We start from the raw sequence: 26,298 nt of genomic DNA, 5'->3' as shown, positions 1-26,298 counted from the left end.
TCGATCAGTGCTTGTTATCAGATCGATGTCGTCTTCAAAACGGAGATTGCAAATCAGCCTCACGCTGATGGAAATGGGAGTGTGATCGTTGTGGAGGGTTTCATTAAGGTGACCAGACGTTTCGGGGGTGAAAGCGGGACACATGCCGATGATGATGTCGCCACCGTCAAAGAACGCCGAAAAAAGTGATTTTTAAAGACAATCGGGACATTTGATGGACTTGCCAGAAAGCGGGACATTGGGCCTCCCGCCCGATGAGCAGGCGGGACACGAGGTCAAAAGCGGGACTGTCCCGCCTAATGCGGGACGTCTGGTCACCTTAGTTTCATGCATGATAAGTTCTCTGAGATGTTGAACAGCACAGGTGATATGTATGGATACCCTTGGCGTATGACCCCCTACCTTACTTTGCGTTCTCAGATTCGTTGGCACAGAGCAGTGAACGACGACTGAAAGGTGAATTATCAATGTGGTTGGTTGGTTTAGTTGGAAAGTGCTTCCACCTTGAGATGATTTCCCACTGTACTATGGATTGGGGCGGGGGGCGGGCGGGGGTGAGGGAAAAGGGAGTGGGGAGGAAACCGGAGTACCCGGGGAAAACCGGCACGTACAGAGAGTATCCCGAGACGAGAAATGAACCTCTGCATACAACACCACCACCAACACATTTCTCAGTAGCAGACAATAGGCACACACATATATATATTAATTTCACAATAAAATGATGGGAAGATTCGGCTTTTCGCTTTCTCGATCTCTATCTAAACAATTCTTTTTACAATTATAGAATGCATTCTTTAGATATATAGAATTGATTTTTAAAAAAATATAAAATGAATTAGATAGCAACTTAATAAGCATAAAATATATACATAAATGAAAAACGTGGTTTACCGAAGTTTTCTGTCTCTGTAGCATTACTTCTATACTTGTAGAATGAATTGTATAGTTTGAGAGAAAGAGAGATATAAAAATTTCCCCCAGTAGCATATCAACAGACTTCTATAATCTCTGTGCCGATGAAGTGGTCCTACTTGAGATATTTCACGACTGGGACGATTTGACTCAAACGGTAGGGCGACATGGTGTGGGGCGAAATAACATTTGACCTTTATGAATCGGAAATAGCGTACAGTGGAACAGCAAATAAAATGTAAGACACACACACAGCTGGACAAAACATAGAAATAAAGTAACACATAATGTTCTTTGGTTGTTGAGACACTCCTTGGTGTGTCAAGTCGTCTGCTGTCACACAGTCACACAGGACGAAGCTGTGTAAGTGCGCACTTCCGGTTGTCAGGCTTCGTGGAAGATGAAGTGTGATTACGTTGCTGCTGAAAGCGGAGCTGGTAAGTTTGATGTCTTTTCTTCATTCGTTTGACAACATAAATATCGAGCTGTTGAGTTCACTTTACACTCTCGGGTATGGCTTAGACGAGTCTAGGATAATTATAACATTTTAATATATGTGTTTTAGACATGCTTACGAAGTACTGACATGTTTGACAGCTGGAATCCCGGAACTGAGGGAGGGAGTGGGATTGAGAGTTTACATCGTTATGAAAAAGTTTAGTGAGTTTAACGTGTAGTTAATCTGTTATTTTATTTAAGAAGTACAAGATTCTTTATACTGCGATTGACATGTAAGAGTTTCTTTATATTAAGTTGCATATGTAAGAGCGAGTGAGAATAAACTACTAACATACTAAAAATTAACTTAATAGAAAGATGAATGGATCTTAAGACATACCCAAATAAAAAAGAAGAGGTACTCAAAGGCTCATACGAACAACATAGTTATACTGTGGTTTGTGGTTTTAGTGTTGTTTGAATGGCGGTTGCCTTGTTAACAAAGGACTACCACGAACTAATATACACGTCCATGGGACTACCATAGGCATATTATTTTGAGACATTTACAAATTTGTTTCAGCTACAGAAAGCAGTTTTCTGCCGTGAAACTCTATTTAAGATCACATTGTCACATCACGAAACAGATTACTTTTGGCGTAATCATTTTTGTAAAGTAGCTTGAAGGATGAAATTTCATGCTGAAATGTGAGGATAGCATTTTTTTAATACTTCTTCTTTTTCCTAACATTTGTCCGTCCAACGAACCTTTGTTTATAACTGTTTGTAAATTGAGGTGTAATAATTTTTCTTGACTTTTTGGTGACAGATTTGCTGCAGCAATGTCTACAACATGGATGATCTTTATATTGCTATTTGGATTTGGTCAAGTGGATTTCTCTTTGCCACTGCTTTTCCCATCTAATATATGTGAGTAAATTTAGTTCTTTAAAGTTTTTTATGCACAAGGAAAATAAGTATAGCTTCTTAAATACATAACACAAATTATCAGGGGAAAAAAGTTCAAAACCATTTAGGAAAAAAGCATGATAAAAGTTTTCTTTGGGTGGTGGGAGCACTACACATGTTGATCTGGACATCTCGATCACCTATAATATGATGACTAATGCGAAGATATGATTGAGACTACCAGTACCAGACACAGCACCTCTACCTAGAGATGGCAATTGCCAGTGGAAGAAGCTGATGGTTATGTCAACCATTTTAAGCTGTTCAGATTATAACATAGCAAGGCTTTTTAAAAACTGAGTTTGTGCCATAATGATACTGGTGCTTGTGCTATGGCAAGATGTACTTCAGGTTATTGACCTACTGTTTAGTGTGAACATTTTGTCAAGAGATCCTGACATAATAAAATGCTTCGCAGTATATTTTATATAAATCATGGAAATTAAGAAAATGATGACAAAAAGCAAAGCATCTAGTGGATGATTATGTATGGCTGTGACCATTTTGGTCTGCTACTGTCTGTGGGCAGTCAGTACTACACATATATGGTCATAGGTAAAACAAAATGGTAATGTGATTGCCCCCTATCTCTATTTTTTTTAGTAAGTGGAGATGAGGAACATTTTATTGGACCTTCCATCACTATTTACTAATTCATAGTCTAATTTTCAACTTTAGTTCACACTAGAGTTTGTTATCAAAATGGCAATTTTTTAAAATTAGTGTTAAATTGGTGTAGCAATGTCGCATGTCATTTTAAAAAAAAAAGTGAAATGACAAGTGTTTGCAGACAGTGATTGGAACAAAGTCTTAGTTTAATCAGATTTTATTTGTTTGAAGCATCTAATTATGATGAGGATTATTATTTACTATGCTGTTTACCTGACCATTAGAGGCAGCATAAGTGCTTTAGAGAATGAAACAAAAATATCGACAAGGATATTTAGAATGCATCATCCAAGACAAAAAGTTCTCATCCCTCTTTCTTGAATAAGTGCATGTATAAAGATATAGCAAGCAACAGTACAGCATGGAGGAATCCTGTGGACTGTTTGGTAAAGGCAAAAACAAACTTTGTTGTTCAGCAAAATGTCCATGTTTCCATAGTCCAAGATGTTTATGACTCTGTAGTTTAGATCCACAATTCTTATAAACCATGCAAGACTTGAGTGATCAATGGTCAGGAGAGCCATGAATATTTATCAGAAAGCTGATATATCATTTCCTGTCACCACAATAAATTTACTGTAAAGAGATATTAGGACTCAAGGGGAATGCATCATACAGAAGGTACCATCACAATTTTGATATTTTACAGTGGAAATAATAAGCTCACCATGGAGAATGCTCATTGTTCATGCAACAGATTACTTCCTTTTGAAGTGTTTGTCTGACTTTCTGTCGTTCTTGCCTCTCACTCTGTTAACCACATAAGAGAGCTACGACTGCTGTCCCAGTGACACAGAGTTGAGCACTGTCCCGGTCCAGGGACATAAACATGCTGCTTTCAAGGACTGAAATGCCTCATACAGCCATGAAACACCACCTTGGCGCAAAGTTCTCCAATTTTTTGGAGTGTGGGGGAACCCAGCAGACATTCTTCCCCGTTGAGAATGATGACTTCTGATGGCCTTGAGTCAAACATCTACCTCTCACAGGTAGTGCAAGTCCTGGTTACATAGCCCTTCAATTTCCATGGCAACAGCAGGCAGTCCTGACAGTTCCTCGTCACTTACTTGCCCCCTTGCATCAAAGTTCTGTAATTCAACCATCTTTCCTCCTGAGTCTTGTCCTTTTGGCTTAAGACTCGGTCTCAAGATAAAAGTGAAGTTGATATTGGAGAAAGATGATGTCGTGCTGAGAAGTTTCTTGCAAGGCTCGCATTTCCCTATTTCTCTTTGCACATTCACACAGACATGCAACAAGGGATGCCATTGGTCAATGACTTATCATCCAATCATCAAGTAGCCCACACCGACAAGAGAGAGAGACCACCCCTACTGACCCTCTGCCCCGTCTACAAGTGATGTGGACAAGTGATTAATCACCACTCCCTATGACAATCTACTAGGTCAGGGGTGTCCAATATATGGCCTGTGGGCCACATCCAGCCTGCAAAGGTGCCTCATCCGGCCCACTCATTTTAACCAGAGCCAACATAATTTCATTTTTAATGCCATTATTCTGACAAAACTGCCATGTTCTGTCCAGCGAGATTCTATATTATGTCCAATGTGGTCCTTGAGTGAGAAAAGGTTATGCACCACTGTACTAGGTTCTGGCAGACAGATGTGAGAGACCCCTGAGGGGTCACTCACCCCTAGATGTCATTGACCCCTCTGGCAGCCAGCTGGTCATGCTTGGTATGCTATGACCATGTGCAGCATACTGCAGGGCTATCTACCCCAGACAGCATCTCTACGCTTCTATCCTATACAACACCTCTCACAGCATATATGCCCCCTTTCTTGTCACCCGGTGTTCTTGTATAAAAGGTTTCTGGCAACAGACCCTAATTGAAGCAATTGTTACTTCCCCTTTAAGGTTACCTCATGGCACAATGCTCATTCTGTTTGATTTGTACCTATTGTTGTGCATTGTCCATTGGAGTGGAAGTTCTAAAACTTTTATGTTGAGTTTTATGCTGTCTAAACAAACACAGTTTATTAAAATGTCACATAACATACCTCTTTTCAGCTATATCTTTATCTTTATTATAGTTTTTAGATAAGGATCTGACTTTTAAGGTTTACACGTATAATGACTTAATCACTTCATTTGTTTCCAGCTCTGAAGTCAGAAAAATCACTCTACTACAATGGTGAGAACATCACACTTCACTGCTATGTAAAAGGAGGGATCTGCAACATAAGTTTCACATACCTGAATGATGATCTAATTTCCAGTGACTTTGTCACCATTATCAATAACACCTATGCACGGCTGGATAAGCTTGTTAAAGAAGATGATCCCTATGAAACTAGATACAGCTGCCATAATGACTGCAATGGTTCAAAACAAGTAGCCCTGATATACGTGTTTACTGAATGTAAGTTTTATTGTGTCATTTCTTCACATTGTCTATGTTGCCACATGTGCTTATTTTTTGTATCGGTCAAGTTTGTGATTCCTGTTTTGGTTTTTTTATTTATTAATATCACTGAAAAACTTTTTTTAAAGTTCTTGAAATAGTTCACTGTTGGTTTTCACATGGATAACTCAAGAATAGGCCTAATGTGAAAATATTTATCATGTAAGAATTAATAGTTATTTATTCCATACATGAACTTCTGTACATCATAAAATTTTAATAATTGCATTAATAAATAAAATTGTAGTAGAAGTTACTCAACAGTTATTTTGGCATAAAATCGACATAATCTGTATAATTTCCCGCAAGCAGATCTTCTGATGGCAGCTAGTGGTTCGAAGCATCACCATTATGCTTAATAATAATATATTATGCTAAATACTATATAATTGTAAAATAATCATATAGAGGTAAGAAGAGAAGGAGGCGTTGCTCTCAGTAAATGCAATTTTTGGATCCCTTAAGTTAGTCTGATGTGGTTCAGTTTTGATTAAATGCTACTCTGACCATAAGCAAGAAAGATTTCACGTGCAACCTTTTGGTATGATGGTATGACTCAGGTAAGAGAGAATGTGACATCTGGACAATTTTTTTAAAGATGAAATTAAAATGAAGGCAGGAGGCAGAACATTATTTAGGAACTTCATGTATTGACACTGTATTTGCAGATCGACCACAGAATGTGAATAATCTGGATTTTACTTGGCTTGGTGGTCAATCTGTTCTTGTGCGGTGGGATCTAGGTTTACCAAAAGGCTACAAATGCAGCATTGACATATGCACCTCCATACCAATCACAGTTATCACCCCAGAGTTTAGAACTAACAATTCTGGGTATGATCTTTTCTAATTTGAAGAGTCTGGTATAGAAGCATAGAATTAAGTTTGCATAGCATCTTGTTCTATATTTGTCTTTTATAGTGTAAACTCATATCAGAATGGGCTACTATTGAGCTGTGTCCTCCACGGTTCATAGGTGCCTTCCATTTCTGTAAATTCTAAAGATGTGCCAGTGATTTTAAAGATAAAAAGTATGTCGTGTCAAAGACCTGTTTAAAATCAACATTAATGTTGGCCCCTGGGAAATATTTCAGGATTGTTTTTTACATGTTTTGAAAAATCAGTAATGAGATTTATAATAACCCACAGTGTATGAATTAAAAAATCATGATTACCCTTGCAAGCTTCAATTATGATTTGTATTGAACGATTGGTTTTTTTGTTGTTGTTGCAGTCCCTGGCTGAGTTGTACCAATTCAACCACCTCTTCATGTAATATTATCAACATGAAAGTACCTTGGATTAATATGCGTGTTAGTATCACAAACACAAAACGAAATGATTCTGTTGAAGTCAACGTCACAGATATAAATCTTAATCCTTATGGTATGTATCTGACACATTTTCTTCATTTTCTAATCATCCTTTGCATCATTTAATGTCTTAGTCATTTTTACAGTCTGTTTCCTCCCTATACTGTTATTTGACAGAACTGTTTATCTTTGAATGATTTATTTTTTGAGCTTCATTTTAAAAAGTTTAGTCCCAAAAGAGTCATCTGTTGCCACTTGTACACATCAGCCGAAGAAGAAATCATCTTTTGACCGAGGAGAAAAGCCTTGATTTTACTTAACATACTTTCTTAACTGATTTTACACTGCTGTTATAAAAAAAACCCTTTGTCATCAGAAAGAGACATCAGCTGAATAACAGTGGCTGAATTCTGTTTTTTTTTAAAGAATATAGTTGTAATGTTGCAAAGAGACAAATGTCTTATTCATTTGGCCAAAATATTTTTATGGTATCCACTTTCAACCATGTATCCTTTCTAGCAGCTTTCAGCAAGATATCTGAGAGCAAAGGTGTTTAAACTGCCAGCCTGAATATATCAGAAACCTCTCAGGAACTATATGAATATTTATCGAGTTCATTCCACCCAGTGGACAAGAGGAAGTGAATTCATTGCTTTCCACACATGTGGCCTAAATTCTGTTGCTGTACCATAGGATCATAGAGACCGATTAATTTTTGAATGTCACAAAATACATGGATCCCATATACTGTCCATATGGTTTCGCTATTCTGTGTTGCTAGGGATTGTCCCAACTCTGAAAGTTCAATCAGCGCAGTCTCAGGCTAAATGAATACCTGTTTGGTGTTAACTGAATATCTGTATGGACATTTATTAAGAATCTCCAAATTAAAGAATAAATGATGATAAAGTTTTATTTTTAATTTAATCAGTTAAAGAGAACATATTGTTTATGCACAATTGTCAGATTTGTTTTACAAATATTGTCAAGATGCCATTTTTATTGAGTAAGATAGTGGCTAAACTTGTTGAAACAGTGGTGCATGGCTCCTTTGGTAAAATCTGTTGTCATCATTAATTGATTTGTCTATTTGGCCTGGGACCATTTGAATTTGTGATAACATAGTCTTAATCAAGTCGATGTGGTCATGATGAGTTCAGTTCAACTGCAGCAGGTGGCTTTGGATCATAATGACTGGTGAACCATTGAACAAGCAGTCTCTTTCAAAATATGCTTATTTTGTTTTATGTTATTTCTGCAGAAAGTCATAATGTAAGGCAAATGCTTTGCCAGAAGCAGTCTGTTTTAAAATTTACTTCATATTTTTCAGTTTGTGATTTCTGCCAAAAAAGTCATAATAGAGCACAAACTAATACATCTGTTTAAAAAAATGGGTCATATCTTAGAGGGGTTGCAATACAGAAGATCTTAATGAAAATGTTTTACTGTGTATTCCTCACCTTGAGTATTATTCATTTATTTCTACTTAATATATAACTATTTTAGTCTGCTGCCTGCAGGAATAGACTATAAGAGAATGACAGTCTTTGTAACCCTGTGATTAAAAGATTTATCAAAAGTTCTTTTGGAAATACATCATTCTTCTTTGAGAAGAAAGGCCACCACATGTCTTTCATATTTGCTGTTTGCAGCCATGGTCCAGTCAGTGCCCTCAGATCATATTAAGCAATGAAAGATTATAATGGCTGTCTGTTCACTGGCTATTAACAGCACATGCTTGGCCACACCACACCTTTTCTTTACCTGCTCTGCTAAATGTCTGTTTAAGCTTGAGTAGATTACAAGATGACTGTGGTCTTTTATGGTCTTCTTGACTGCTTTTACCCTTCTTGCATAAATAAGATGCTTGCTCTCTGCTCTCCAATTGAGACACCTTCATTCCTTGGCAGATCAAACTGTTTTACACCTACCAAAATTTTGCACCCGATGATGTTTTGGTGCTCAATAATTCTTGTGCTCAGCCCAAACTATGAATTCATGATTAGTGGCATCCTTACTGTGCTCACTGTATTACAGCAAAGTTCTGAGGAAAAAAAGAAACTGCCCTAGATTTATAGGAGAGCCTATTTATGTATGACTCATAAATACATCTTTGAAAATATTTTCAAATGTTTTGATGAATGTTCTTTTTCTGTAAGAACATGCATTTTAATTTTCAGTAAAACCCCTTCCAGTGAAGGATTTGTCATCAACGCCTGTTAGCAGTACCTGTGCTGAGTTGAAGTGGATAACGTCTGATTATGCCAAGAACTACAGCATCCTGTATGGGATTGTGGGGTCTTCTGATAAAAAGGTAGTAACATGATTCTTTGTTCTTCTGTCCAAAATAGCATCAGAATCTAATGCTCTCCATGTCTTTAAATTTTGGTTAACTCATTTGTTACCACTTAATAATTTAGTTGCTAGGAAATTCATTCTTGGCAAAAGAGAGAGTGTGAAGCAGAGGATAAAGTACATGTGTAAATTAGTGCATGAAAAATATAGGAAAGTTCAAATGGTCAAATTTTATGAAGTCCCAACTCAAGTTGTGAATTTTACAGCTATTTTAAATATGAAATTGCACATCATCAAGGCTAAAGCTTGTTTTAATTCTCAGTTTATGTGAGTATGTTAGGGAGGGAGTGAGAGATTATGGGAGAACTGAAGACCTGATTTGGGAAAGAGGGGGAGGCTGTCATGCTTTAAGCTTTGATGTATGAGAGTATGGTGAACCAAGGAGTAGAGGTCAGGCTTTGAGATCATTTAGGCTAAGTATTAGGGTAGAATTGCTGTTGCTGGAAAATATCAGCAAAACTAAGGCAAAACCTTTCTGAAGAAAATCCGCAAGATATTCCGACCAAGCGCAATCACCCACAATGAAATCCACATAAAAAACCAGCTGCACAGATATGTTGCATAATCATAAAAGGATGGACATGGCAGGTATGCAGAATAAAAACAGGTGCACCGCCTAAAATACCTCTTCATTGGACAGCTGACGGTAAGAGGAAATATGGCTGACCAAAAGAAACCTGGCAAAGATCGATTGAGAGAGAGTCAAAGAAGGAGAAATAAACAAGGAAGAAGATGTTGCTGACAGACAAAGATGGAGATGTTTAGAGGAAACCTTATGTACCAAGCATGTATGAACAGGACTGAGTAAATAAGGGTAGCAAAGTGGGGAACTTGGGTTAGGGAACCATACCACCTAGAGTGCTGAAAAATCTTTGCCCCGGGCTTTGTGAGGGAACTGAGCAATTGACGTATTTAAGGAAAGTTTTGTTTGGAAACTGAGGACCTTGTGTAATCTCAGGTGTTATGTGTTCACACATTTATAACATTGTTCCACATAATGACAAGACCCATGTGTGTGTGTGTGATTGAAGCAGAGGATAAACTATGTGTATAAATGTAAAATATTGATTGTGAACCATCTAGGATACCTCTACCCAGATGTGGAATGAAAGCAGTCTCACCGTTTGTGAACTTCATCCAGCTTATGACTACTGGTTTGAGGTCAGAGCAGTCCCAGCACAAGGCTATAAAAGTGACCCAACAAATACATCACTTTCAATGCCAGGAGATGGTATGGGGAAATGATGTCAGCATCAGAATTAAAAGAAAACATTAGATCTTAAAAAAAAAAAATCTGTTTTTCTTATGAAAAGTTAATTATAAAAAGAAGTTGGAGATGATTATGATTTATATGTACCATTGTTTATCTCTCTGTGTGTACCCCTGTTCACATATCGTGTATGTATATAAGTTATAAAAGAGATGTATAAATAGACTAATTGCATACCTATCATTTATAAATTATTTACTGGAATTATTTTAGAAGTGAATGTATTTTTATGGGACAGACATTATGATAATAAAGTTGTTGTTACAGTATTGCTGTTAACTGTTTGTGACTGAGAACTTTTTTTTTTCCTTACTTTGAAAATAGTGTAGAAACGCATTTAAGATAACATAATTTATCTTTATATACAAAATGAGTACAATTTTTAATAATTTTAGAGAAAAACAACTTGAAAAGTGCAAAATAAAAGGTGGCCATAGACTGAAAGTTTTCTTCATTTAAATACCTTTATGTATTCAATGTGCATGTGTCATCATTGTGTACATTTTTTGTTTTTCTTTTTCTCTTCTTTTCCATTTGTGAGTGATGTAGACTTATGCATGCAACACAGATACAGAAACCAGGGACACACATTTAAACAACTATAAGGCAAAATTGGGAGAGTTTGTGATTAAGCGCGTCCCTAACTTAGGAAACAAATTTCTACTAAATGACAGATTTTTATCACCAAAATTGGCACCAAGTGACAGTTCCCAATTAATATTTGTCTGCTCTACTGTATATACATATTTCCAAAATGAATTTTTTTTCACAGACATTAGCAGCAAAAAACAAAAATTAACAGTGTCCATTGTTTATCCTGATCTAACATGTCACTTTTAGACTCTTACCTGGCACACTAACCCAACCAAACTCAAAATAATGCTCACCCTAAACCCCATCCATATTAGAACCCCTACACTAACCTGTGCTGACTGTATCCCTGTTTTCCATAAAGTACATTCTCTCTCTCTTTCACACATAAAAGATAGTAGTTTTTACCGATAAGGTTTTAAATACAGTTTGAAAAAAAACCTCTTTAAGAAATATCTTACATAATTAAGAGTACTGTTCCACTTAAAGTTGTTCCCCCATGCACTTAGTTCACGTTTTTGTCATGGTGTCATCTGTTTGCTGATGCTAATGTTTCATCTACAAACTGTTGGTTTGTTTGTAGTCTTTTATGTGCAGCACATTGACCTTGCATGCACATGAGGAAATGCACTTTACAGATTCAATTATTATTAGTATGTGCATTACACAGTACCTCATGAAGAAATTCTAATATGATTTTGACTAACGAATGAAATTCCACATTCCAATGATATAATTTGCATGTTCTTGGTACCATAGTAATACGTAAACATTAGTGTCAAAATTCTTGCATAAACTTCACTACAGCAGTAATGTCATATCCGCATAGTTTTGTGTTAGTTCAAGCTATATATGTGTGGGGGAAACATTTTTTTCTTGATGATGAAAAAAAAAAAAGCATGGGTGATTAAACTTTTATCAATTTTGAGTTGTTAATGCTTTGTGTTCGTGAGTTATTTTCACCAAGCACACATTTAGTGATGGATGAACTCAGTTAATGCCAACATACCTCTGATGAAAAGCAAAGCCAAACTAATATTATATTAGTTAAAAATAGTATAAGCTATAGACAGACAGAAAATTGAAGATAGTTGCTTAACACTCAGTTGTATCATAACTTTTTTTTTTTAAGTGCCTTCAAGTGGACCTAGAGTCACCAAGAGCGGCTTCTACAGAAAAGAATGTACTACAGAAAAGAATGCAGAGCTAGTTGTCTATTTTGAGGTATGATGTATGTAATTATGTCATATAAGCAGGGGTTGTTGGTATTCATGTTAGAAAGGGAGCTCTTAAATGTTTGGTTGGTCATGTACATTTTGTGATAGTGGTCCTATTTGCAGAAAATCAGTTTCATATGAATGAAAAGAGTCCAAGTAGCATTAGAAACAAGCAGCTTGGCTGCCTTTGCTTTTCTCAGTACTCCCTCCTACCATGGATGAAATTCTCTTGAGTATATGTGCACATATGCAGAGAACACAAAACTTTCTTTTTAATTTTGAATTAGTTTTTAAAATGTTTGCATAGACTGGGCAGAAAATGTGTTACTGTGACCATATTGGAAACATTTTAAAATGGTATGACTCCAAACTGAAGGAATGCTGATTCATGTGTTGCTGTTTTATTTTTATCAGCCTGTCAGAGAAGAAGACAAAAATGGAGAAATTCTAAACTACACTCTAAACTACACTCTCAGCATGATGAATGAAACTTTTTCTGAGGTGACATTTCCTGGCAGCCTTTCATTTATCATGAGAGTCCCATGTGAGAAGAGTGTCACTCTCAGTTTGGGGGCAAACAATAAAAATGGCTCCTCGCCACTTTCACAACTTCATATACCACCACCAGATGCAGGTATGATCTTGATTGTGTTTGATGATATCGTGTTAGAGAACAATGAGTTGGACATGCCTTGATAGTAACCGTTTAAAGAATATATTTTAAAGACAGTTTTTATTTTCACTCCAAAACCACATCACATAGAAACACATAAGGCATACCCTGTTCTCATTTGGGCTTCTTTTTACAAAATCTTCCAGGCACCATTATTGCTAGCAGCAGCTCATCGACTTCCGGATAATCAAAGATGGTACTATTGCCCTCAGTGTGATACATAGTAAACCTGTTGAAACTGTTAACCTAGGCCCTGTTTTTGATTGCCAGCTCAAATGGGATATAAACACCGTACATATTGTTAAACGTAGCCATCAAAGAATAATCTTTTTGTGTAAGCTAAATAGTTTTTCAGTCAGTAAAGCAATCTTGGGCTGTTTCTATCAGTCATTTATCAAGAGTCTTTTATTTTTTTCATTTGTATGCTGGTTCTGTGGTCATTCATGACAAGAATAGTAGAATCCTGTTCTAAGATAATAGGTATCAAGAAGAGGGATTGAGCTTCTTTTTGTGATCAACAAATAGGAAAGCTTCTCACATTTTGTCAGTAGCTGAACTAAAGGGAAAATGTGTGCTATTAAGTTCAGGTAAACGTTGTGCTGTGCCTGTATGTAGAAGCAAATCGTTCATTTCATCTGCAGTCCAATCTGCTCAATCACAGATGAATTGATGTTTGTGTGTGTGTGTATATGTAATGTAGGTGTGCATAGAAATGGACTAGATCTAAGATTATGGTCGCTTTTTTTCCTTCAGGTTGTATCACTTGCTCATATTTTTTACCTTGTAAACAGAAAACTTGTAAACTGCTGGAATCACCGCGCATTGAGCGCATCTTTGTGATGCGGATACTAGCGCGCTATAAAACTACATCATCATCATCATCAGAACTTTATATATAGTAACTAAGCACATTTCCCATGTTTAAATGGGTGATTGGGATTAATAAATTTGGCCATTATCAAAATTGTTAGTCAGTTTTGTTTTATTCTTTCTGCTTTGTTTGGTTCCATATTTATTTCCTTTACTGTTTTTAAAATCGGTTTATTTATTGGAAGTTTTGATGCTGCTACAACCATGAAGATAGAGAAGAGAATTGAAATTTTGGAAATTGTGTACAGATAAAAAAAAAAAAATCAATTATTTTGTAAGTAGTTTGTTCACATAAGTGGATCATAGTTGCTATTACTATTATTGTAGCACCTGAATGAAAAGCAAAAATATTGTATTATAACTAACAGTAGTATCTTCTCTGCAGTGAAGGACTTGCGTGACATCCTGAACAAGATGGACTTGAGAGTAATGGTCAATGAGTCCAATCAACAGGCAATATGGAATCCACCTTCTGTAGACAGCAGTGTCAAATTCTATCTGTACTATTGCATAGAACACAATGTATACTTCTGCAAGGTGAGCTACCATTCTTCATGGTTGATTTAAAAAAAAAGCCCAAACTGAGATGGTTCACTTTAGTTTAGTTCTGACAACATACTTTGGGAATTTGGGAAGCAGTATTACTTAAAAAGTAATTATATAATAATGTAAGAATAATGTATATAATAATGTAAGTTATAGAATATAATAAAAATTTAACACTATAGCATCCTTTTAAATATAGTTTAAGCACAAAAAAGGCTCTTCTTTCCATAAATCTTTGATTTACTTCATTTTTCATGAATGGAATATGAAAAAGTTGTACTGTTGAGAGATTGAAGATTGGAGTGGTTGGGATATCCCAACATATTGCTGTACGGATCTCATAACTCATTGTAACTGAACACTTCACCATTTACAGCATCTGTTTTAAGCTGATTATTGATTTTTTAAATAGATAAAATGACCACTTGGTAATACACATTCACATTGCATTTTGCCTTTTTATTAAAAAAAAGCTTCTGTTGTCATTATTCTTTAGTTCGGAGGTAAATTTATGTGTAGATGTTTGGTTAAAATGCTGTGCAAATGCAGTTAAAATAAGCATTTATCAATGTTTGGTTTGAAGGTTCTTTTTTAAGTGTAGATGCAGATGCTGTTCACATGAAACAAATGTCACTGCTTATGCATTTAGACCTGCACTGGGTCAATTTAACTTTTGGTGTTAAGATGTGATCTTAATATGGTAATATGGACAATATGGTAATGGCGGAGTTGATTTGCTCGATCTAAACTAGACTATTGTAACTGTTCTTTGCTGGCTGTCCACAATGCCTCATTGATAAGCTTTGGAAAGTCCACAACTCAGCTGCTCATCTTGTTTTCTGGACTTGTACATCTGAACAAGTCACACCACTTCTTCACTCTCTTCATTGGCTACCAGTTAAAGCGAGAATAGACTACAAACTCTCAACTTTATGCTATGGTTTCTTTGAAGGCTCTTCCCCTCACTACTGAAATCTTGTCTGTCCACACCCCTGCTTGAAACCTTCACTTCTTATCAGATTCCCACATTTTATCCCTCCCTCCCAGAAAGACAGTCGCATAAGGACAACTGATGTTCTCCCTCTGTGCTGCTAAACAGTAGAACTCTCTTCCACATCACATTCACCATTCTGACTCAAAGGCTACATTCAAACGCCCTCTGAAAAAAAGTCTTTTCACAAAACACTATTACTGAATTACTATTCTTAACTCCTTTTTAATATTGTCTGTCATGTTAACCATCATGTAATGACTCCATCTTACACTGTTTACAGTACCTGTATTCTTTCAAATCTTCATTGCTTTATGTTCTATTCTTGTACCTCATCTTTATGTTCAGTGTGCCTATACGTACCTAACTGTCCAATGACTGCTATCTTTCATTTATCATTAATGGTCTGTGCAGAGAGTGTGATCTAGGTCGTGATGATGCATTTATAAGTTCACATTATTATTTCTTTTTACAGGACAACATGTTTAATGAGGAAGTGATACCAAACTCCGGTTTGCATGATTTGAAAGCGGTTGGTGCTAATCTGTATGGATTAGCTGCAGTCTCACCTGATGGTAAAGGAACTGGCATCATCTTCACTAAGTGTGTTTATAACACTGCAAGCTGTAAGTAGTCTTGCATTCTGCTGAAAAACCCCTAGACAACATGTATGTTTGTGTGTGGATGTGTATAGGGTTGTGAGCAGGCAAATGCCAAATGTACAAGTTAACATTGCATTTTGCCTTTTTATTTAAAAAGAAATTTTGAGTTCAGTTCTTAGAACTGCTGATGAAAGAGGTCTAAAGGTTATTTTCTTTTTGAAGTGGTTAAATTAAACATAGTTCCTTGTACATTACACTATTAAATCCTGATAAATTCAAAAATATTTCTTTGTGTTTGATCTTAAACCTAAAAATTTCTTATTAACTTCTGCGCATATTAGGATGAGGAGTTTATAATAACCACAGAACATATATTCGGAATGTTGGACTTGCATAGTGTTTGTATCTAGAATACTAAACAAAAGCCTTGCAGTGCAGTGAAACCAGTTTTATTTTACCTTGTTCTATTATTATGAGGTTGAGAGACATAACTTTTGCATTGCGCACACAAATTTTTGAATTCTGCCTCCCTCAGATGTTTTATTTCATATTGTTTGATATAATTGTTTTTCTTTGGCAGCACCAGGCAATTCACCGACTGGACTGACAGTCACACAAAATAATCATGATATTAAAGTAACGTGGAACGCAGAGCGATGCCTTACAGACCCCCCCTTCAAAGTAATGAGAACTGGCTATATACTAGAAGTGTGTATAAAAGATGAAGGTCACTCCACAAGTAAGTTTATTTCTTTATTTAGTGAATAGAGATTAGGAAAACTATTTGAGGTTAAGATTTAAAAAAAAAATTGAAGACCTTTCTTTTCAGTCTGTCAAAGTATGTACTAGTGTGAGTAACGATACTGTCATAAAGTTTGTTTTGTACATACAGCTTTTTAAAGGGGAAATCATTTTAAAGTGGTTCTTGGTTTCTCAGTTTTGGTGCTTCACCTATCATTCTGATGTAGCCACACCTCGCGCTTGTGAATGTAATGTGCATTTTGATGATAAAAATTCTCATAAAGGACAGCAACTATGCTATCCTTCTTTCACACCCATTTTGTCTTTGACTGTTCATGACTTGTTTACTTTCTGACCAATTCAGATTATTCAGTTGAAGGAGGCAGTGTTTATCACTATGATATTTTGAAAGTGAAATTTGGGACTACCTACTCAGTGAGATTGGCAGCCATTACCACCAGTGGAAATACTTCATTCAGTGACCCTGTAGAAATTACTCCAGTTAACTCTGAAAGTGGAGGTAGAGCAAAACTTTTTTTTCCTTTGCTGTTGTTTACTTTGGATATTAGCTTAGATAATAGCAGTATTTCTGATTGATTCAGTTAGATTGTATGTGTAAACCTTTTAAAATAATGTTCAACATCTTGGAAAATAGTGATCATATGACAGAAAAATATTTGTTTTCATAATAGCTAGCTTTTTATAATGCCCAGCAGGTAAATAACAGATGACAGCTTTGTGTTGGTTCTAACTGGTATCTGAATTCCTTATTTGTTATATTGTAGCTGCTAATAATAAAATAAGTGGATCATGGATGATGAGGTTTAAAATCCCCTCTTGTAAACTAAACAAAGTTTATGCTTTTTAAAAACAGAAAATCTGTAGGAATGGCAGTCCCAATGCTGTGGTATTTTTCAATAATTCCCAGCAGTAAGTAGCACATTTATAGCAGAGATTCTTGAAGAGGGAGTCAGGATTTTACTTTGACTTCCACGGAGACTTTGTAGTATCAATTTTCTTGATGCAGCATTCACTCCAAGAAATCAGTTTTGAAACCTCAAGTTAAGGATAAATTTAATTTATCAAAATGATTAAGAATGGCTTTTGTGAAAGTTATTTGCTTTATTCTGCATGTTTATTTCATTATTGCAGGTTTATCAGGTGGTGAAATAGCAGGGGTAGTCATTGCTGTGCTGTCAGTGATGTTTATAGTGGCCTGCGTGTTAATATATTTCATCAAGTAAGTGAGGAAGGATAAGATGATGATCAAGAACTGTTATAAGAAATAATAATAAAAATAATAAACTCATTCATATAGCGCCTTTCTCCAGCATTAGCCGGACTCCCAAGTGCTTTACATTAATAAGAGTACATGTCAAAAAGGTGAGCTCAGTGCACTGCACAGGAAGATCAAGTCACAGTCCAATGGAGAAACAACACACAAAGATGGGGCAGCCTCCAAAGCCCAACGATTATACGCTAACAATGCCCTTCACACCTGCGATCAACGAGTGCTGGTAACAGCATATTACTGGCAGTTTTGTGAATGGTGCACCGTGACGTAGTTTACTGTTAGTAGCGCTTATTGATCGCAGGTACGAATGGCATGCTTTGTTAGGGGATAATGGATGAGTTTTGGAGGCTGAAATTTACAGGTTTTATATTGCCTATATCTACCGATATATAAAAAGATGCAAACCATTCAGGTTGGTCTTTAAATGACTGCTCTATACACATTTTTGCATTGGTGAAATACCTTTCATTGATTTCTGTGCACATTCTATCATTTTAGAGGTGATATTGCATTTTATCTGTGTGGAGTCAACAGATTGTTTTTTCCTGAGTTTTAATTTTATAAAAGGCATCAATCTTTGCATCTTTGAAAAATTGTATAAATGCTGTCACTAAATTTTTATTTCTTTAATTTGCAGAGATAAAATCAAACAAAAAAGGGCAAAGTTTGACAAACCAAATAATCTGCCCAAGCCTATGGTGGAAAATCAGAACAAGTCATTTCAGGTATTGACATTTTTGCCATTTCTATTCTCCTCCACCTATTGGTGGACAGCATTCTTTATTCTTAGGTTTGAAAGCCTGTTTGTTTCTGCCACCTTATGTAGTTTTTTTGCCTCTGTGTGAAAGTTTCAGACATGCTTTTTACCATTATTTTGACAAGATTTTGTTATTTAAAACAATCCTTTGCCATGGTTTATGTTAAGATGAAGTGTTTAATGTTTATATACAGTTCATAGGGAAAAATCAACAGTTTGTTATATATTGAGGCATCACAATTTTAACTTACCAGGCAAAGATTGTGTCACATCGGAGGAATGTGGATTTTTTTTTTTTTAGCCATGTATTGTTACTTAAGAACTTAAGGCATAGGAATGATTTTCTACTCAGAAACTTGCATAGAAAAGAAGACAAATTTTTCAAAAGATGATGGGTTTGGTTTAAAATTTTGTGCAGAACCTTGCTGCAATTCCTTTACCTCATTCCATTGAAAAGGTGAATGTGGGCTTCAGTGGTGACTCCAGTGAGAAGAAACTTAAAGTATGCATATTGTAGAAAATATTTTTTCTAATATAATGTACAGCTTGATTTTATTGCACTAAATACTTCAGTAGTAAGTTCTGCCTATGTCAGATATACATCTTTTTTATTTGTTGTTCAATTAAAATATTGTGATCATGAACTACTTTTAGCAGTATATACACATAATGACCATAACGCAGTTAGTTTAACTGGGTGATTTAGAAACATGGTTCTCATTTTGAATAGCTGCATTATAGTTTCCAGTTTTATTTTACAATGATATAAATGGTGATCTTTTATGAAAATAAAAAGCATTTACATTTACATAATATTAGAGAAAAATAGTGAGGATGTTATTTCAGCAGGCACTTTGCAGGATTATTAAGTGCACAATTTTGAACAGTTTGCTGGCAGTCATTGCAAACAATGATTGTGAATCACACAAAATAATGTTTTTAGTTGAAGAACACTTGAAATTATAGAAATTCTATTGAAAATTCACAAACTATGCGTAATGATTCATACCAAAAGGTAAAGTTATGTGGTTTGGAGTTACATTCTGTATGGAATTTTTCAATAGAATGTGCATGTATACAGAGTACTAAGGAGTTGAACTGCACTTAGTACTTTGTGCTCAGAACATTTCTTTAGAATATATGTATATAAACAGCAGGCTCCTCTAAGTCCTTTTTATTTGTGTCAGCAGAGGCTCGAGACAAAGGAGAGTGGTTACCATTCTGCACCAGTCTCACCAACACAAGAACATGGGTCAGAGTGTGGGAAGAATGTGTCTGCACCAGTCACTTCAACAGAAGGAAGTGGCTCAGACATGGAGCATGTTCCTCCAGAGGGGTACATTGCTTGTGTGGATACTGAGCAGGTTATGGGTGGTTTTTGTCAAAGGGGTATGCATGAAACGCCCAATGAGAACAATAACAATATTGGATCATTGCCAACACGGGTCAACCTTAACTACTTAATCAACGATAATGAGATTGTTCAGCCATCCATCTCACATCCAGCAGATAAGAATATTGAAACAGAACTTGGAAAACCAGCTTCACCATTATTAACTGATAGTTATGTGCTGGCTGCGGAAAATAGCACTTCCATTACAAGTGTCAGTGATGGGAGCATGACCACAGAAGAGCTGGGCAAAGGACAAAATGAAATGGTGAACATGTCACCTGGCTACCTTCCTCATCCACCAATCAAACATGAAGAGGAGCTACCATTGCCAGAAGAGGAAGAGTTTGTGGAAAGTGAGGGATTTTGCCCCCCACTAGATGAACAAAGCAGTTTGTCACATTTACTTACAGCTGCCCCAATTGTTTCGTCTATCCAGTCTGACTGCTCTTCGAAAGATGCTGACATAAATCTCCACAAAAATGAAACTTTTGATTATGTACCACTTGAAGCACAGCAGAACAAATTAGAAGTTTGTGCTTCATTTGATAATTTGATTAGTTTTAATTCAACATGCATGAATGGACTTCCTCAAACTAGTGACATGAATGATGCTGCCTGTTGCAGCCTAGGGACAAAACCTTTGGCTGATGTACAGAAAAAAGAAGGCAGCATTCATGAGAATTGTTTTCAGAAGGGGAGACAGGTTGAGCCTGGTTATGTTTCCTTACCACTTGCATCTCAAAGTTCCTCAGAGTTTGTGCAGGTGGAACCTAAGGCTAGTAAGCTTGATGATAAGTGCTGTGCACCGGGTTATGTACTTTTATGAGAAAAGTAGCCGGAGGTTATACAAACAATATTTAGATATGGTGGTTCAGCAAAGAATGGTTCACAGGAGTGTGGATATGCAAGTTGTAAACTGTTTTAAAGGTCTTGTGGGCCAGGATTTTCAGTAACAGAAGGCCATTTGAATCAAAAAGATTCCTTACCTGTGGTTATAGAACATGATATCTGTATGTTGGCATTCTTTAGAGCAGACCTGGGCAAAGGCCGGCCCGCGGGCTGGATCCGGCCCGCCTCCTGTCTCTGACCAGCCGCCCTGGCCCGCCCGCCAGTATATATACTATGTATACAGTATTGGGTAAAATTGAGTTAACTATATAAGTCCGGCCTTCTAAAACCATCCCAATTTCTCATGCGGCCCCTTGGGAAAATTAATTGCCCACCCCTGCTTTAGAGTCTATATACAGGAAGTCTGGGGCCAGTAGTGTCCATGAATGAATGTTTGAGTAGGTTGATTACAAATGATGTAACTGGGAAATCTTACCCAGTCTTTATTTTATTTTTTTGAAATCATACTCTAGATAATGCTGTAAAGAAAATCATACTCTAGATAATGCTTTAAAGAAAAATACAGCTCTCTGCCATGTCCTGTTGTGGGTGCTGCATAATTATAGAAAAATTTAAAGCCACAAAACAGATGAATTTATCCACAAATCATGATTATATTATTACTGTTGTTACTTCTCTTCCCCTTAAAATGTGTTCAGAGCTACTGCAGCAAAAATGGTTTGTAAACATGATCTTCTAGTTTCTTTGAGATCTTGAATCTGATAACTACTGATACTTTTAGTCAGAAATGTTGTATTCTTTGTAATCAGTATTAACTATTATGGAACAACTATTTTTTCCTTTGTTTAAATTATATATATATAATACAGATGTGTACAATATTACAAATGAAATATTTTGCCACAGCAATATAACACTTCTATCTCCTAACAGTAATATACAAAAGAGGCCATTGAGTAAGCAGGGTTTCTGTTATATCTGTTTGTTGTGCCTGTTTGCAAGTAATGTCATTTGAAGAGAACCTTTTAGTTTTTTATTTTTTTTTCTCTTCATCATGGGACTTACCAAATTACATATTTTTAAAGGTAAAGAGCCAGTGTTTAGGGCTAGTTGTGGCATGGCTGTCAGATGCCATCAGGTAGACAGTTGTGGTACATTGCAATAGAGTACGTCAAGAAATCAGTTGTAATGTTACATGCAGCAGAAAAGGGTCATGGGATCAACAAAGATTGGTCATGACATTGTAACAATAGCTACCACTGTTATTACTGTCAGTGCTTTTGTTAGTGCTAACAGTTGCCACGAAGACAGGTTGATGGAGTCCTTCATTTTCACTCATTCCAGTTGATAATAGCTGCTGTCACCGCTGTGGTGCATCCTTATCCAGCCTTCAGATAGTCTTTATCAATTTTGTTTTCAGGTCTGTAAATGCATTTTTCATGCCAAAAAATAGCTTTTCTATAATAGCAATGTCTTTACTGGTCAGAAAAAGCTTGAAAAGTCAGCACATTTCAAAAAATGATTTCCAGTTTCTGGAAAAGTCAGTATTTGAAGAAATTTATTAAAAGTCAGGAAAAGTAAAAAATATTTTACTCAAAATAGATATGCTAAATTTTTGAAGCATTAAATTTTGTTATTTTTCAGATTGAATGCTCTTGTTCATTTTTCTGCATGCGCATTTTGCCTATGGCAAGAAGTGAAAAATGACAAAGCCAGATATAAACATAACAAGGAAGGGAAACTTTCGAACATGGGTATAGATGCTTTGTGTAGTCAAACGGAAAGCAGCAGACACAAAAGACTCCTTCTGTCTGTAAAAATCATCAAGGACGACTGTAACTAGTTTTTTCCGATTTTATCATTTTCTGTGGTATTCCATGGTGATGTTAAGAAGTACACTTGAATAATTCTGTATTTTTGGACAAATAGAAGTATGTATTGATTGCTCCTGAAAGTTCTGAAATATGCTTGTGGTATCAGTGCGTGGACTGGATGAATGAAATTTATCCTGGAAAAAGTCAGGGAAAAATCAGTATTTTGTTTTTGTCATAGTAGTATGGACTATGTAACATACAATGAACTTATCAGCTCATTGTCCACATTCAAATCATCAGTGGCAAAATTTGATTTGTTTCTCTGGTTGTCTGAAGGCGTTTGCTGATGAGGACCTTCACAACATATTTCTGGTAGCTGGTCTTCGTGGTTCTGATTTATGATTTCTAGATTTAGTGGCTGGAGAACAGCAATGCAGTCTGGAAGCAGGTATACTCTGCCCCAACATTCTTTAGATGAGGTAGACCTTTTAGACAGAACAGCTATTGATAATGAGAAGGTTAAAGCACCTAGGCTCAGTGACCACTTCTGAAAAAGTGGCTGGGTTAGCCATCCTTTCCTGTTTGCCTCACAATCACAGGAGATGAACTTCACATTCCTGAAATAATGTGGGTTCACTTCCTCTCACAAGAGGCCTTAGTGAGTGCCAACAGCAACACTGATGGGTGAAGCTTGGATCTCTTTCCTCCTCAGCAAAGATCCCCTGTTACAGCCATATTGTCATGATGAAGCAGCTGGTAGAAAACTTTTTCACACGAATATTTTTTGACTTATATGATGTAAAGACTTTCTTGTTTGCCAATCATTCACTTTCTCATGCTATATGTCTGCTACCTCACCATATTACCTTGCTGTATCTATTACGGATAGTAACTTGAAAGGGACATTGTGAGGGACATTGCCAGCGTTAGAGCTTTTTCTTGCAGAATTGGGCCACTCACATGAATATTTTGTGATCAATCACATCTTTGTGTTTCTTTCCCTCATCAGCCGCAGAGAGCATCAGAGCTTTCTTTTGCTGAGTAAAACTGACACTGCTTCATTGTTCTGTCATACGACAATTTCTTAGCAGGTGAAATCCTTTCTCAAATCAAAAGACACTGTTCTCTTACACAATAGATTCTCAACACAACTGAACTGAAAGTCATTTAATTATGTGTCACAGATACCAACTCCCTCCCACGTGCATGCTTTTTACTCCTATTCGTAACAGTGGGGAACTCGATTAGCAATCTGGTCCATGACACCTGTTATTCCAAGAAAAGTGCATTATAGCAGAATTTTTAACTTGTGGGTTGAATTTTAACTTCTTATTATAAATGTTTTCATTGACATAATCAGAACACTTTAATTAATACATTTGTACATAGTTTTGTGCAGTCTATTTCACATTTAAGGAGAACAAGTTATTGGTTTTTAAAAAAGATACTTATATGTGTGTGCATGCACACTATCCCATCCAGATAGTGTTTTTTGTTTTGTTGTTTTGATTTTTGCACCAGAGAGAGAGGAAGCAGTGTTGGTGGGTGAAAAAAGAAGAAAGTTTTGGAAAAGAGAGAAGCATATAAATCTAGCAGTATGATAGAAAATCTGTGTCATACCTAAAAAGGTAATAGAAGTATTTTTGGGGTGGGAGAAGTTTGGGAGGAGAGTGGTTGCTGTTGGAAAATGCTGGGGTTATTGTTTGTGCATTTGTTTCGTTGAATAACAGTTTTGTCTGAGAGGAATTCATCGTCATGCCTATTATCAATAGTAATACATGAAATTTATTTTATTTGTTTCCAGTTTTTTTATGAAGACTTCTAGTTCTCAGGTTTTTTTGGGCATAGAAACACAGAAGTGATACATAGTTAAACAGACCAGATCTTACTGTTTTAGTAGAGCATGCATGCATTTATTTTGAAATGTTTGCTGCATTCTCCTATTGTAATCTCAAAGTAGAATTTAAAGCAAGGATCTGTCTAAAAATTAAGAAACTGTTTAAAATGGCAGTGAATATGTACATAAAGATTGAAGGTCAGTTTTAAAAAAAATTGAATTGTGATATACTGGCAGTCTTTACACACAAAAACTATTAGATATGAAATGACTTATACAGTCATTCCAGTCACTGCTAGCGTTTCTCTCATTTCAGCCACTCTGATAGCTGAAAAGAAATAAAGAATACGAGATTTTGTTGACCATAGTTACACAGAGATCTTTATAATGAATACCTTGTTCATTAGTTAAATGCTTCAAGGAAAATGAATGGAAATATGCATTCATATGGCTTTGTGTGCTACACTTTTTATGGGCTTATTTTGCTTTTCAGATATTTGGCCATGAATTTTTCTTTGAATCTCTAAATGCATAAATAGTGATTTTTTAAAATGGCAGATACACTTAAGATGCTTACAGAAATGACAATGGAAAATTTGACACACATGCTGGGTTGTAGTTCATAATCCTGACATAGTCATATTTTTAGTGTTTAGTGAATAAAAGTTGGGCAACATTGACTGGGTAGGCTGTGGGTGCTCATACATTTATCCACTTGGGAACCATTAGTTACTCAGGCCTTGTTTGATTTTCATATCAGATACAACATATACAGTACATGCACAACATATTGTACTCACATATCTACGATGTAGAGGTCTTTTGTAAGTTGCCATTTTCATTTTTTCTAGTGCGTCATCAAGATGGATTGCCATGTCAAAGATGAACATTAACAATCAATATGCACAATCGAATGTCGTGAGTGAGGTTACATGTAAGGTTACTGAGATATATTTTGATAAAATTGTAAAGGTTTAGAAGCATGATAATATAACAATTTGATTAACGCATTAGTCAGCACTTACTAGTTCCCAGGATGTTTTTATCTTCTTTGTTCTTAGGAATATAAAACAGCATAGCTGTAACCCTTCAGGGCCACACTGGTTGATTGGTTATGGGACTCAAGGAAAATGAAGTCTCCTCAGTTAATTGCTTTAAACTCATCGTTAGGTTGCACTTTGCAAAGCAGAAGAAAAAAAGGGTATGCGAATGATCTTCACTGTAGGACTTGGTATGGAAATGCAGCAGCATATGGTTTGGTTAGGATGGTGAGCTTGGATCTCTGTATATGTAGTTTATTGCTGGTTACAGAGTTTTTGTAGCATGCAGTAGCATGGTCCAATTTGACAGATTAGCGTTAATCACGAAAAACCTTAAGCCATTAGAAACAATCATAGAATGATTCTCAAAAGAACAGGGCCTTAATTATTACACTGATGAGATGTAATTTCATTCAGCTGATAGTTGCATATTAGTTTTTAGTTGTATATTAAATGCCTTATTGGTTGTCCGTAACATTTCAAATACTCAATTTTTCAAGAAAGAAGTGTAAGACAAACCAAATATAGAAGAAACTGTTTTCATTTTTATTGAATGAATGTTGAGTTGTTTATACATTAAATAAATCCATATTTCATGTTTTATTATTGCAGTCATTATTTGGTCAGTGAACTACATTTTTCAGGACATTTTGTGATCACCAAAGATCAATTGTAAAGCTGCCATCATTTTCAAAATTTAATAAAAGATGTTTTATATATTTGTTCACTTTA

General features: G+C 36.0%; 1 protein-coding gene across 1 annotated transcript; it reads left to right on the top strand.

The window, feature by feature from the left end:
* Positions 1 to 1,621: 1,621 nt before the first annotated feature.
* LOC112573343 lies at positions 1,622 to 26,298 on the top strand. Its single transcript, XM_025253625.1, has 17 exons — positions 1,622 to 1,646; positions 2,183 to 2,283; positions 5,111 to 5,371; positions 6,082 to 6,247; positions 6,648 to 6,799; positions 8,907 to 9,040; positions 10,165 to 10,312; positions 12,075 to 12,166; positions 12,574 to 12,793; positions 14,088 to 14,239; positions 15,715 to 15,865; positions 16,422 to 16,580; positions 16,947 to 17,102; positions 17,735 to 17,822; positions 18,514 to 18,601; positions 19,052 to 19,135; positions 19,824 to 26,298. Exons 2-17 carry the CDS (start codon positions 2,196 to 2,198, stop codon positions 20,850 to 20,852), a joined length of 3,168 nt encoding a protein of 1,055 aa, XP_025109410.1. The 5' UTR covers positions 1,622 to 1,646; positions 2,183 to 2,195; the 3' UTR covers positions 20,853 to 26,298.

This window comes from Pomacea canaliculata, linkage group LG10 (genome assembly GCF_003073045.1).
Source record: "Pomacea canaliculata isolate SZHN2017 linkage group LG10, ASM307304v1, whole genome shotgun sequence".
Classification (NCBI taxonomy): domain Eukaryota; kingdom Metazoa; phylum Mollusca; class Gastropoda; order Architaenioglossa; family Ampullariidae; genus Pomacea; species Pomacea canaliculata.
Note: the sequence above shows the minus strand (reverse complement) of the source record. Positions and strands in the feature narration are given on the sequence as shown.